At 34.2% G+C, this 13,600-nt stretch overlaps 1 protein-coding gene across 1 annotated transcript; it reads right to left on the bottom strand.

Moving 5' to 3' along the window:
• Positions 1-6,522: 6,522 nt before the first annotated feature.
• On the bottom strand, positions 6,523-8,098 carry LOC111993894 (AT-hook motif nuclear-localized protein 20). The gene has a single exon (XM_024025727.2). The coding sequence runs from the start codon at positions 7,576-7,578 to the stop codon at positions 6,715-6,717; it is 864 nt and encodes a 287-aa protein (XP_023881495.1). The 5' UTR covers positions 7,579-8,098; the 3' UTR covers positions 6,523-6,714.
• Between the last annotated feature and the right edge of the window lie 5,502 nt (positions 8,099-13,600).

The following is a 13,600-nucleotide window of genomic DNA, read 5'->3' as shown; positions in this document are numbered from 1 at the left end:
GCCTACATCCACGGAGGAATCCCTTAAGGGCTACATCTTTATTGTGTAGGAGTGTAGTACAATAACCTGTGTTACAATGAACCCTAACATGAGTATATATAGGCGACTAAACCCTAGACTACTAGTACAAGCAGGAATGGGCTTAGGCCTATTACATTGGGCTAATATATGTTTAATATATATCTCTAACACCCTCCCTCAAACTCAAGGTGGAAGCTCGATGAAGGCTTGAGGTTGGATAAGCATGAGAAGATCACTCAGAGTTGCCTTGAAGAATGCCTTTGAAGAAACCAAAATGAAGAATGTGCCAATTGACCAATTTCGGAGTTCCAAATGAAGAAACGGAGTCCAAAATTGGAATCTACGCGAAAAACTGAGCAAGATAGGCCATTTCGGAAATTTTAACTTTTGGTCAAAAGTCAACGCAAAAGTCAAAGTCAACGAAAGTCAACGGATTTGGTCAAAGTCAACGGTCAGTACCTACGGGTCAGATCCAGGTGGTCCGGGTCGGGTCGGTCCGGGTCAACGGTCAGCCAGGTGACGTGGTGCTGACGAGGCGACACTGCTGATGTGGCTAGTGACGTGGCTGATGACGTGGTGATGACTGGATTAGGGCTGACGTGGCAAAGGCTTGCATGTGCTGACGTGGAAAGATGACGTCATCGGATGATGTCAGCAACAGTTTTTCGGCGCGTGGAGGAGGGTGACAAGTCCACCGGCGCGTGAATGACAGGCCAGAATCCCAGGCGGCGCGTGGAGGCGCGTGCCACTGCGGTTGAAAGCCAGATTTCTGCTGTAGGCAGATCGGTGGTCAACATGGCCGATAGGGCGGCGCGTGTGACCTATAAATGAGCTACAAAAGAGGAAATCGTGGCGGCGCGTGTGGAGGTTTCGGAGCTTCCTGCGGCGCGTGGAGGCGCGTGACAAGGCTTTGGGTGATCGAATTTCTGGGTTTTCGTCGCGGGAGGTCGTGGGACACGTCTGTGGGGTTGGTTTCTTCAGGCGAAGGATTGATTTGCGCAGATCTGTAAGGTGAGTCACGGCTTGCTAGGTTGTTGGATTTTGACACAGCACAGAGCCATGGTAGCTACGAGATGCTGTGGAGTCTGGATCCAGCAGACAAATATGTGTGACTTCAAATGGTGGTATGCACGTGAGAATCTTCTTTGCTGTGTAGAGATGTTTGTTTGATGCCAAGAACGAAGTTTGGCTCTGATACCATGTTGAATATTAGCTCTGATACCATGTTAAATGGAGAATATTATCAAACGCAATGTGTTATACCATGTTGTGTATGCTAGAGTGGATGCGGAAGAGGAAGCATAGAATAGGAACATCAAGAACACGAGGGTTACGTGGTTCAGCCTTGACGGCCTACATCCACGGAGGCATCCCTTAAGGGCTACATCTTTATTGTGTAGGAGTGTAGTACAATAACCTCTGTGTTACAATGAACCCTAACATGAGTATATATAGGCGACTAAACCCTATACTACTAGTACAAACAGGAATGGGCTTGAGCCTATTATATTGGGCTAATATATGTTTAATATATATCTCTAACAGGAAGATTATATTAATGAAATAAAGAGTTAGTAAATTATTGAACGCAGGAGCTAGCTAGGGTCCATTAATATTGTGACTTTAGTGTGTGGAATGTTATATCCAAGTTGCTAAGAATATTATAATAAGGTTTATTAGCTATAACACGTGAGTCCACGTGAAGAGGGTCCTCCTTGTTGCTATGCCTCTAGGATCCTTTTGGAAGAACATTCTTTTGATAGTAGTTGATTAAATTACCAGTAGGGAAATCAAAGCAAATTTGCTTAACTTTATCAACTTTGGAAATCTTTTGCTGGCCCTAGGAAATTTGCACTTCTATTTTCATCACGCGATTCATTACTAAAACCGTAAAACGTTTCTTCTCTCTGATAATCATATCCAAACAATTCATTTCTAATAATGAAAACATCATCATCTACTCTTATTTCCAGCTTGAAATATATCAAATTTTAAAAAAGAAATCTTTATAGTAGCAATCTCCATCAATGTCATCTTAGTGTGATTGAAGGGTGCATAATGTAGACACTCTCCATCAATGTCGTCTTAGTGTGATTGAAGGGTGCATAATGTAGACACATTTTATTAATGATTGAAGTTTAAAGATTTCCTTTTTTTTTTTTTCCATTTTTGTATGACTAACTCTAACAGTAGGTTTTAAAAGTACATCTGCTTCAAGGTAATGATTTTACCCTAGGGCCAGGATGCCTTTTGTGGGTCATGACAACCCTCTAAAGACAAGCAATTCTGTTTTTTGCTTGCTGAAATAAGTTTGTTGTCATTTGTGGAAAACTTACATAGAGTTGAAAAGCACCATAGAGTCACTATAAGAGGTCAAATGAGAAAACTTAATTGGAGCATTAATATTGAATATGCTATTTTGGTTAAGCACATAAAGAAATTGTTTTATATATCTACCTATTTTTATATGCATATTCATGTATATATGGCCTATAAAACACCTAGAAAGGAAATTTTTGAAACTCTTCTAATTAAAATTAAGATGTCAAGTGGATTATTGTAGGCTGGTTTAGGGATTCTATTCTTAGAGAAGTAAATGGTAATGCTAATTAGCATGTGCCTCAGTTGTGTCCATGTGGAGGAGGAGCAGACCACAATAGATGCAGCAGGTACTAGTTAAGCAATAATGAAATGTGTCAATTACATATATTATTAGGCTACCAGCCAGGGTATTATTTTATAAATTAACAAGATCTGACTATTGGGACATACGGAATTCAAAAAATTGGATCAACTACCTAATAAATATCATATGCAGCAAAAATATTCCCACAGTATGGAAAACGTTAAACATATATCAAACACAACCAAAATTAAAGATTATTATATATGAATGCATTAAAAAAAAAAAAAAAAAAAAAGAGGATGGGAAGGTTAAGCTGGAAATCATTGGCATATTAGCGACAAACTACACATGATATAAACCTGAAAAAAAAAATATGATGTAAATTCATGAACATAATTTTCCTGCTATCTAGCCTTTCAATTACTTGGAAATTCATGGATGGAAGAAAGCCAAGATCCTTTCTCATAATGCAATTGGAGATGACTAAAGATGTGGGCTTGGTGAAATGCACATTCAATTGTAAAATATAATTTTATACTCCGTACCGTAGCCCTCTATTTTTACTAACTATTTATGTATTTGAGTAATTTCAGTTTTAGCATTCATACCACAGACTGAGGGCACACCAAATTATTGCTGAATTTTTTTTTTTTTTTTGGTGCTAAATAAGTTACTTAATTTCAAGAAGGAAAGCCCAAGTTTCCTTTTTCGCTAATATGTTTAGATCCTGCGCTATAGATCAAATCCCCCAGTATATGAGTTAGTTTTACTGGGAATTAAAACCACTTTCGAAGCAGATACCTTCTATTACTATAGACCAAACAATAAAAAAGCCGCATACATTCTGAAGCAAGGAATATAAAAACAAAATGGAGAAACCTGAATTTCGAAGCATGGTTAGGGTTGAGGTGCTCACTCCTCCTAGAAGTGGCAGTATCACCTGCAAAAAGATTATAAATATATATATATATATCTGTATAAAAATTTAAAATTTCTATTGACATAGGTAATTAATTAATCCACAAAGCTGACTTTGACAAAAATATACATAGTTTAATTCTGCCCTTTGTATTTAATAACTTGTTTGTTGTATACTTAGAACATGAATCATTGAATTCAGTAAAATTGACAATTGTTATTTGAACACGGACCCATCTCATAAAAGAGGAGATGTTGAAGCAACAAACATTTTGTAGAATTCAAACAATACTCCTCAATGGTGGTCCATATTATGTTATAATCCTACTTTGAAGAGAGTAAATTGCGATGCAGAAGAGGTCAGCACGCTTGCACATTTTACAAGGGTTTCAAAACTCGAACCTAACAATTAAGTAAATGTTAAAACTACAACTAATTTTATTTATAAAAAATTAGGGAAATACTAACGAGTCCCTTTAGAGCACTAGTTAATAATCCCTTGTAGAAAAATTTTGATATCACTTTTATGGAAAATGAAAAAAGTTGTCAAAATATTAATTACTTTTTTTTTTCATTTTTCATAAAAATTTTCTTTAAATGGATTATTAACTAGTGTCCTAAGGGCATTTATTAACATTTCCCAAAAAATTATTAACTAATTAAAATGACAATGAATATAATTAATGCACATCAACAACATAATAAAAACAATTTTTAATTACATTATGCCTTATATTTTGAAATTAAAACAAAATTTAAGTACAGTACTTAGGTGATATTTTTTAAGTTCCAATTTTAAGATTTTACCATATGAATTTTTTATCATGGGATGAAAGTGTATTTTTTAATTAAGTAGCTATATGATTGAATCTTAAGAGAGAAACCTAAAGAACAACATCTAAGATACTATACTCTGTACCTAAGTTATGTCCTTAAAATTAATACATTAATTTATAAAGTTTATATAGAAAATTTGCAATATTCCAATTATCACATAAACAATTAGCACTCTGCGTGCCAAGACTAGAAGGTGATTTATGGGTATTTTATATACACTCCCACACATGTGGGAGTTTGGTTGTAATAGTCTGAAATCTTATTTAGTTGTGTGAGGTTGAATGAGAGGTTTCATCTGAGAATGCTCTGTAAAATGTGTGATTCTCGCCTTCCAAACATGATTAAAATAGTCAACAGGGAATGCATCATACGTGTGTTCTAGTGTTGAAGACCCAGTATGTGTTAGGCAAACTCAATTTAGGTAAGCTAGAGATTGTGATAAAACAGTACGTAATTGTAGCAGCAGGCCGGTGTTACTTCAAAATGAAACTATTAAAAGTATTTTAGTCCATAACTTTAATTTTGGCAAATATACAGAAACTAAGAAATTAGTGCTCAAAGCATGTTTGCACATGATGCACTTAATTGCAATCATCCCCAATTAATACAGCCAGATAATTGTTGAGAAGGATAACAACACATCAATAATAATGACGAGGAAAAACAAAAGAAGAAACAAAATTTGAAAGCAATCGGGAGAATATTTTAACAAAAAAAGTTATCCTTGTCAAGACACATGCTGTCAACAATCATAATTTTCACTCAAATAAACATAGTACAATTTATTCGTAGAGACATGAAAACATAGATCTCGGACCAAGAGTTGCCACCTTGAAATTTCTTTTGCTTGGCTATTGACAGGGAATCCCCCTTTCTGCCAAAAGATTTGTCATGTTAAAAAACCTTCTGAAACTTTATATATAAATGGAACAGATCTAACTCTCTTGATGAAGAGCCTATCCAATGTAACACCTGGGAGTATCAGCAAAGAGTTTCATTTCCTCAAAATCGCATAGTCCAGCCGTGCAGAAAATGAAGACTGCTTTTTTAGCTTGGAAAACACAAGGTGGGGCTGTACAATGCCTTATTAGCTAGAGTTGAATGCAATATGTGGCATTGAGGGTTAAACGGGACAAAGAAAACAAGTTTCAAAGAAACTCTATTTTAATTGTTACTCTTCTCCTAAATAGGTACCATTCAATTTGCATTGATGGAGTTTCTCTGTGCCATGCCAAGGTTGTGTCTGCCCCATGCCCTAAATACAATAAATTAAAGAAAACAATATTCTAGCCTTTTTTTTTCCTTTTCTCCCTTAAAAATTTTGAGTATTACATGTTTAATGTCTCTAAGAGAGCACACTGAATTTAAAATTAGTTGCATATAATGCATGAAAACTATATAAAATGTCTTCCGAATACAAAAGAAAATAATGTCATCCATTAAGTAATTAACTGATTAGACTTGTTAAAATAACAAATAGAGCCCATACCTCATCATGGGAATCTTTTTTTTTTTTTTTTTTTAAATAAAGAATAAGACACAATTGATTTACAGGTAGAGAAATGGAAACCCTTTATATATTTTCACACCCCATAAGTTCTTAGTGGAATGAATAATCACTGCAATCTTATGAAAATGCGACATTTACTTTGTTAAAATTAGACACAGACCTCAACGCATCAGTGCTTCCCAAGTGGAAATCTTCTTCCTATTCATCTCATTTACTCTTTTGTTTGTGCAACTGAAAGCCAAAAATGCAACTATAACAAACCCTAGATGCCATTCAATACAGTTAGACTCCTAACAACAAAACTAAAAAATAAGTCATAAATCAGTTCTTGAAATCTAAGGCAAGCATCAGTTCTTCTGTGAGTAAAGTGAGAGGCAACCTTAAAGCATTTGAAAGTATTGATTAGCATAAACAGAAAACATTGCCAACATAATGCCTCTCCAACTAACTGATTTTTTTTCTTCTCCCAAGTCTAATCCATCATATCAGATTAAACTATAATTCATAAAGATTCAATACAGATAATAAAGAAACATAAAACAACAGAAATTAGTAAAAAGGAAACTAGACAAAGATATTATAATTCATTTTTAGGTTAAAAAACTAAAAAAGACGCCAATCATATTTTTTATTGCAAATTAAGTAACATAAAGGATCCAAGACAAAGAAGCCTAATATACATTGAGATTTGAGAACACCATGGTTGCTCTTCTTCACACATCTTTCTTCCTATATCTTTTCATTCCCTAATTAACATTGATATCCAAATTCAACAGACTAGAAGATTGATAAAAATCTTCTACTAGTAAGGAGGCCTTGTATGAGCCCAACCAAAAGCATCATGACCAAGCTGTGCCCCATTGGGAAGTAGATTTGGTGTGAGATTATAAACAGGCAGGGATGAAGGATCAGGCAACTGGTTGGGCTGCATATGTCCCCCACTGCTTCCAATTCCGGGTGGCGATCCACTTCCCCCGCCTCCTCCGGGGCCTTGATGACCCCCACTGCCTGCCTCATCATCATCTTCAAGAGGCAATCTTTCATAAGTAGCATTAGCAAAAGTTGCAGCAATCACCATAACTGGTCCCGCTGCAACTAGTGACCCTACAACACTTCCTCCCACAACTTGCCCTTGACCGCCTGCTAAGTACACCGTGAGCCCAGTTGAGCCGGGAGGGGCAGGTCCAGGAAGGAAAGCTCCAGTCAAAGACAGAATCTCAAACCTGCCGTGAAGTGCTACTACAGCGCCAGGCGCAGCAGGTTGTCTGAGTGTCACGTTGGCGACAGAGCCACTACCGCTAAGTACACAAACGCCGCGTTGACGCCTTCTAGCGAATTGGGCTATGCTTTCGGCAATATCAGCATTACCAGCTACCTCCATGACATGGCTCTTGAGGGCATTTGGGCTGTCACGAGTGACAAAGATTGGTGGTTTGGGTTTATTTTTAGATCCAGGAGGACGGCCCCTTGGTCTACGAGTACCAACCTCGACCGCGCCTTCTTTAGGCTCGTCCCCGTTGTCTCTATCATCACTTCCACCACTACTTCTGCCGCTGCTTTCGTTCATAGAAATCTCGCTGTGGCGTTTTGTTGCCATAGAAGAATTCGCGGCTGGGTCCATGCCCGGCAGCCCTACCTGACCGGCCCACCACGGATTGTTAGACATACTTGCAATTTGAGGGAACAAATTATAAAAAGGTAAGAAAAGAAGAGGACCCTATAATCAAATCGGTCGTGATCTTTTTGTAAAGGGTGAACCAAGATATGGGATTGCTAGCTACTTTGTACTACTCTATGTTTTGTAAGAGAATTTGAGATAAAAAGAGTCAATCCCAACCCATAGTTCATCAACAATAAACCAAGGGCTAGCTACCTCTTTCTTTCTATAACCTAATATGCTCACTATATGAGAGAGAGTAAGAGAGAAGGAGGAGGAAGAGAAGCTTGTGAGAAGAGAGAATTACATTCAAATTGCACAAGGAATCAGTAAAGAAAGAAAGAAAGAAACCCTTTAACAAGTTAAGCTGAATTAATAAGAGTAAGAACCCAGAAGTGATCTCAGCTGAGAGAACATAGAACTGATGCAAAAACCCTTGATAGAATCAAGCACAAAGAGAGAGAGAATAAACTAAAGCACTAAGTAGAGATTGAATTGAAATTTAACTATAACATATTATTATAATACATTATAAAAATAGTAACTACAAACAAAACCAAATGAGGAGAATGTATTTTTTTTTTTTTTTCTTTTCCTTTGTTGTCAGCTATGTTGTGATTTGAGGAGCCAGGTTTTCTTTTCTTTTTTCTTTTTTCTTTTTTAATTCTTCTCTTAAGTAAGCTCTGCTTTTAGGGCTCTTGGAAATTAGGGTTTTGTGGGGTCGCGTGCGCGTGGGCAGGTGGGGAGCACGTCGTTTTCTTGGGCCACGACATATCAAACGTATATATAAGAGGAGAGAGGACCGAGTATTACTGCTATATCTTGCTCTCACAACCTTTTCCATGCCTCTCTTTGAACATGATCTTTGAGTCTATGCCCTACATTTTTGTTTGATTTGGCCTCAAATTCATCCCCCACCATCAATTTAGTAATAAAAAATTGTTGTAAAAAGGTCTTTGATTGTGCAAGTTGCTAGAGATTGACGTTTATGTCTTACATGGTGGCTACTGCCTTTTTTTTACTTCTTAATTATGCTAGTAAAAAGGATATAAATGCATGTTTGGTGGAAGTGGTAGGGATAATTATTAATCTGTGTAACATTGAGATGAAAGTGCCTCACAAGTGATTCAAGGCTATGTTGCTAGGAAGTAGGACCAGTGAGTTGCAGTGGTGTTGTTGAATTCTACTGATTGTCTTTGGGACATTTGTTAATAAATTATTTGAAGAAAGTTTTGATATTGCTTTTATATGAAATATAAAAAATTTATTAAATTTTTTTTTTCTCTTTTCATAAAAAATTTCTAAAAATGGTTTCTTAAACCAATATCCTTAAAATATTAATTCACTTTTCTTAATAGTATATACTCCCATAAAGTAGTAGTAAAAGAGTGGAGGCAATGAAAAAGACAAAGGTAACAGTGGCTCCATACCATGAAAACTGATCTATTTAAAGTTTATTGGGTTCATGGGGAAGTAGGGGATGACAAGGAGACAACATGGAGATTGTTATAAATCTTGCACGCATGGATCAAACTAATATTTATATTTATCTTTTTTCTTGAACAATAAAAAAAAAAAACATAGTATGAAACAAAAATATAGTTATTAATTATCTAAAAATAAGTGTAAAGATACAAACATATTTATATATATATATATAGAGAGAGAGAGAGAGAGAGCAAAATAAGAAAAGGTTTACCAAACCAACCCCCATCCCCTTTCCATCTTTTTTTCCCCTAAAATCTTATTCCTTTTTCTTTGTCCTCATCCCCACGATAGAGTGAGCTGGACCCTCATATTTCGAGGTTCAATTATCATCTCTAAAGTGAAGCTTTTATATATTTTTAAAATTTACCGACTTCTCTCACAGTCTCACGTAGGTGGGATCTAATTTCAAATCCCTCATAGTGGAACAATAAATAATAGAGTAAGTTAAGACTCTAATTTCTCTTCTATCATAGGATAACTTAACAAGGTACCTCATCCATTTGTTCAAGAAAAATAAACAAATGCTTTGCATATGTTCATATTAAAAGATGTTGTAATTATATTATGACACACAATCATTATCCCTGTACGTGGTGTGGGGATTATATTACGGTCATCTCGATCCAGATTAAATTAAGAGTTTTTAATTTTCTTTGTAATTATATAATTAGATATGTCATTAATATATTATATATTTTGGACATCATTATAATAATTTTTTGTATTATTTCATCATGTTCTAACGATTTTTTATGAATTTCTTGTTCATTTATAAGGTTTTCATATAAATTTTTTGTTACATATTTTATTGCTATTAACAAATTTATCAAGATAGCTTTGTGGATAATCAATTAACCTTTTGATTTATCTCCTTTCTGTTATGTTATTATATCCAAATTCATATTTTCTAAAAAAAATATGGTATATTTACAATGCTATAGTTTCAAACTTTTCAAATCAAACAATAAAGTTTAACGATCTTACAAACTAAGCCTTAAAATTTTGATTTACAAATTAAACCTTACATTTTTGTTATATCAAATCGAACCTTTAAATTTTAAAATCATATCAATTAAAATCCTAGACTTTTTGGGTTTGATTTTCGGGTTTGATGAAAGGTTTCAACTGATATGATTTTAATAATCAAGAGTTCAATTTGAAGATAAAAAAATTAATTATATGGTTTAATTTTATAACAGGCTTAATTCTAAGGTTAAAATTTTGAAAATTTCTAAACTATAGGGTTAAATTTGAAACCCCCTAAAGTATAGGGTTAAATTATGAAACTATAAGGTTATATTTTCCTGGGTCATCCACCTGGTTGTCTCCATGTGATTCATATGTTTGTGGTGTTATTCAATTCAGATCTAAGTCATTATCAATCTAATTAATCACTTGATAAAAAAAATTCATTAATTTCGTTGTTACTGGGGCCTAAACCCTAATAATATTAGTTTGTGTGATTAGGATAGCCATCTATAAGCGATTCCTTGATATAATTAGGTTATGAAACATAATGAGTGGAGATCAATTTATGGAAAAAGTGGGTTCGGGTGCCTAACATTTTCCCATTCTCATACCTTATAACTTTGAACCTAGAATCCAAATGTATAGGCCTCTGCAAAGGGCCTAGGTTGGTTCCTAGATCTAAATCAAGTGGCGACTTCCAAACCTTTGCCTTTGGTCCATTCAGCTAAGTCGTACTCTCCAAAAGTAGAGTAAAAAGAAAACAAAAGTAAGCCAACGCGACAACCTATGTGAGGCAGGGCAGTGCGCTCACATGGAGTCTTCTAATCATATTAATATAACTAGTTGTATAAGGTTATTTTTTATGTGGATTTTTTGCATCTGATATAATTACTCTATATTTTAGATGGTATTAAGGAATTTTACTACTCAAGTGAATAAGGGGTCATTGCAAATGTTTAAAGATCAAATGTTTGTGGAGGTATTTGGACCTGAGCATTGTGGATGAGTTCATGGCTATGGTGCTAATGAAACTTCTACAAAGTTATGGGGTTTCTCCTTATTTAGAATGCATGACCTTGAGAAGCAATTACAAGAATCTGAGCAAAAACATTTGGAGGCTAATGTAGGAATCACCTCAAGAGCTTGTTGGAGGCAAACAATCAGCAAGATAATCAAATAACATAACAAAGTAGACATTTTGAAGATATTATGAGTGGGTTTGGATAGCAACGCGTTTGCGTTGCTATCCGCGTTTGTGTTTCTTTGGGTGAGTCCTATGCACTGTTTACGGGACCCACAAGTACTTTTTTCAGTAAATATAACTTCTAACCTGGTCCCACAACACTATTCACACATTTAAAAATTATTTTACTACGGTGTTTTCAATTTTAGTTTTCAGTAATAAGTGGTATCCAAACAAACCCTATGATGATGAGTTATATGACCTCATGATCAGCTCAAACAAATTAACTATTTGAAAATTTTTGTTGAACAATAATAATTAAAATTAGGATAAAATATGCACCTTTTAGAAACATAGAGATTGGATTTTAGTTTTCTTTATTACTATATTTTTATAACATTTTTTTCCGTCTTTTATGGCATGTACTAGGCTACTAGCTTGAGGCACGCAAATAGATGAAATCATTAAAATAGTCATTTTGTTTTAAGGTCCTTTTGTTTATCATGATAAGATTTTGGAATTATTGTGGACTTGGTGATATTTGATATGTGGTCTTTTTGTTATTTTGCTTTGATGTAATTTGTTTATCATGTTAGGATTTTGGAACTATTGTGGACTTGGTAATATGTGGTATTTTAAAAGTGATTTGGACCAGGTTATATAATATTGTGTTTTGGTCTAACTTAGACTTTATAATAAATGGTTCTTTAAAGTATAAATGGAAGAATTATTTGAATTAGGCTATGTAATTTTATGCTTTGTAATATGATTTGAATCACGTCATGTAATATCGTGTTTTAAAATTTTTTTATTAACATGAGATATGGTCAGGAAGAGATTTTAAATATATAAACTAATTTCAACGGTATGATAACTGTTTAAAAAAAAAAAAAAAAAAGGGTTATTGTACTTTTTTTCAAGGGTTTTGTGTATGGAAACTTCGACCCTTTTGAGATAATTATTGAGGGGCTTTTTTATGATCAATGACCCATGATAAAGATGAAGTACTTGTTTCGAGCGTCTGAAAGCTTATTGAAACTTATTTTCAATGAAATTTGTTTTGAGAGTTATCTTGACCTTTTTTTTTTTTGAGGATTTCCATGCTTTTTTTTTTTCAACATTTTGGCTCTAAAAGAAACCAATTTTTCCGTTTTAATATGGGGTTCAATCATTTTAACAAAAATGAGAATGAGAAAATAGAATACGCTCATCTTTAGTTTTGAAAATTTTCATTTTAGTATTAGAAAATGAGAAAAGTAAATTATATATATTCTTTAAAAAAAAAAAAAACTACATTATACTATCCAAAAAAATTTACAAAAACATGCCTAGTTAGGTTACAAAATACATTTTACTTTATAATAATTTGTAAAATATATTTCTGGGGGAGTAACCAAATAGATCCTTAAGATTTTTATTTTTAATAGGAGATCTTTAAGAATTGACCCAGTGAAAGAGACAGCCCTAAATTATACTATCATTATTATTATTATTATTATTTGTGTATGATTTGGTAAGAAATAGAAATCATGGTTGAAAATTGAAATAAAGGAAAAATAAACTTGTTCTTATCTTAAAGTAGAAAACAAGGAAAAAAAAAAGACTCACACAGTCCACAGTCGAAGCCACCCTACATCATGCATGGACCACATGGTCCGCATGCCTTCAATAGGTTCTTCCGTAAAAGACGTGGCGGTGAAATGAAAATCATATAAAATTCCTAGTGGTAAGACGCATTAGCGCATCGTGTACGATCATTTTGTTTAAACCCGCTGTGAGCGGCTGAGATCGAACCATCATGACCTTTTCATGTTATTTTCCTCCCACGACGAGAGGAGCCAACACTAGTGGGGATGCGTTAACTTCGAAGTGGTGACCACACTTTCTGTAATTTAATAATCGCTAAAGTCGGTAATTAGCATCCATGATTTTGTTATTTGAAAAATACTCTTTTTGTTATTTATTTATTATAATAAAGCCCAATTACATATATAGGAATAATTCGAAGGCAAATTGGTGCATGTACGGAAGTTCTTTTTTTTTTTTTTTTTGGGTTGGGGTCAATGGAACCCAAGTTGTTTGCAATAATTAATAAACTTGAGATCATAGAGAATATCATGAAGTAAATGAAGGCTCATAAATATTATTGGGGAAGAAATTGTAAAGTTTACCATTTGCATGTGGTTTATTCCTTTCTAACTTGGACTTTTGTGATTCAAAAAAAAAAAAAACAAACTGGTGTGAAACATCCATGTTTTGGGTACTATTGCTTTGATTATCAATAATTTATCGGTTAAAATAATGAGAGAGAAGAGAGAAATAGAGATTGAAAGTAGAGATTTATGTAATTCAACTTGACAACTTACGTTCACTCTAAAAAGTATAAAAATG

Source organism: Quercus suber, unplaced genomic scaffold (genome assembly GCF_002906115.3).
Source record: "Quercus suber isolate HL8 unplaced genomic scaffold, Cork oak 2.0 scaffold_164, whole genome shotgun sequence".
Taxonomy (NCBI): Eukaryota; Viridiplantae; Streptophyta; class Magnoliopsida; order Fagales; family Fagaceae; genus Quercus; species Quercus suber.
The sequence above is the reverse complement of the archived record's forward strand: the minus strand, read 5'-3'. Positions and strand labels throughout refer to the sequence as shown.

Coding starts and splice junctions, on each gene's coding strand:
- LOC111993894 (XM_024025727.2), bottom strand. CDS start 7,578: ATGTCTAACAATCCGTGGTGGGCCGGTCAGGTAGGGCTGCCGGGCATG.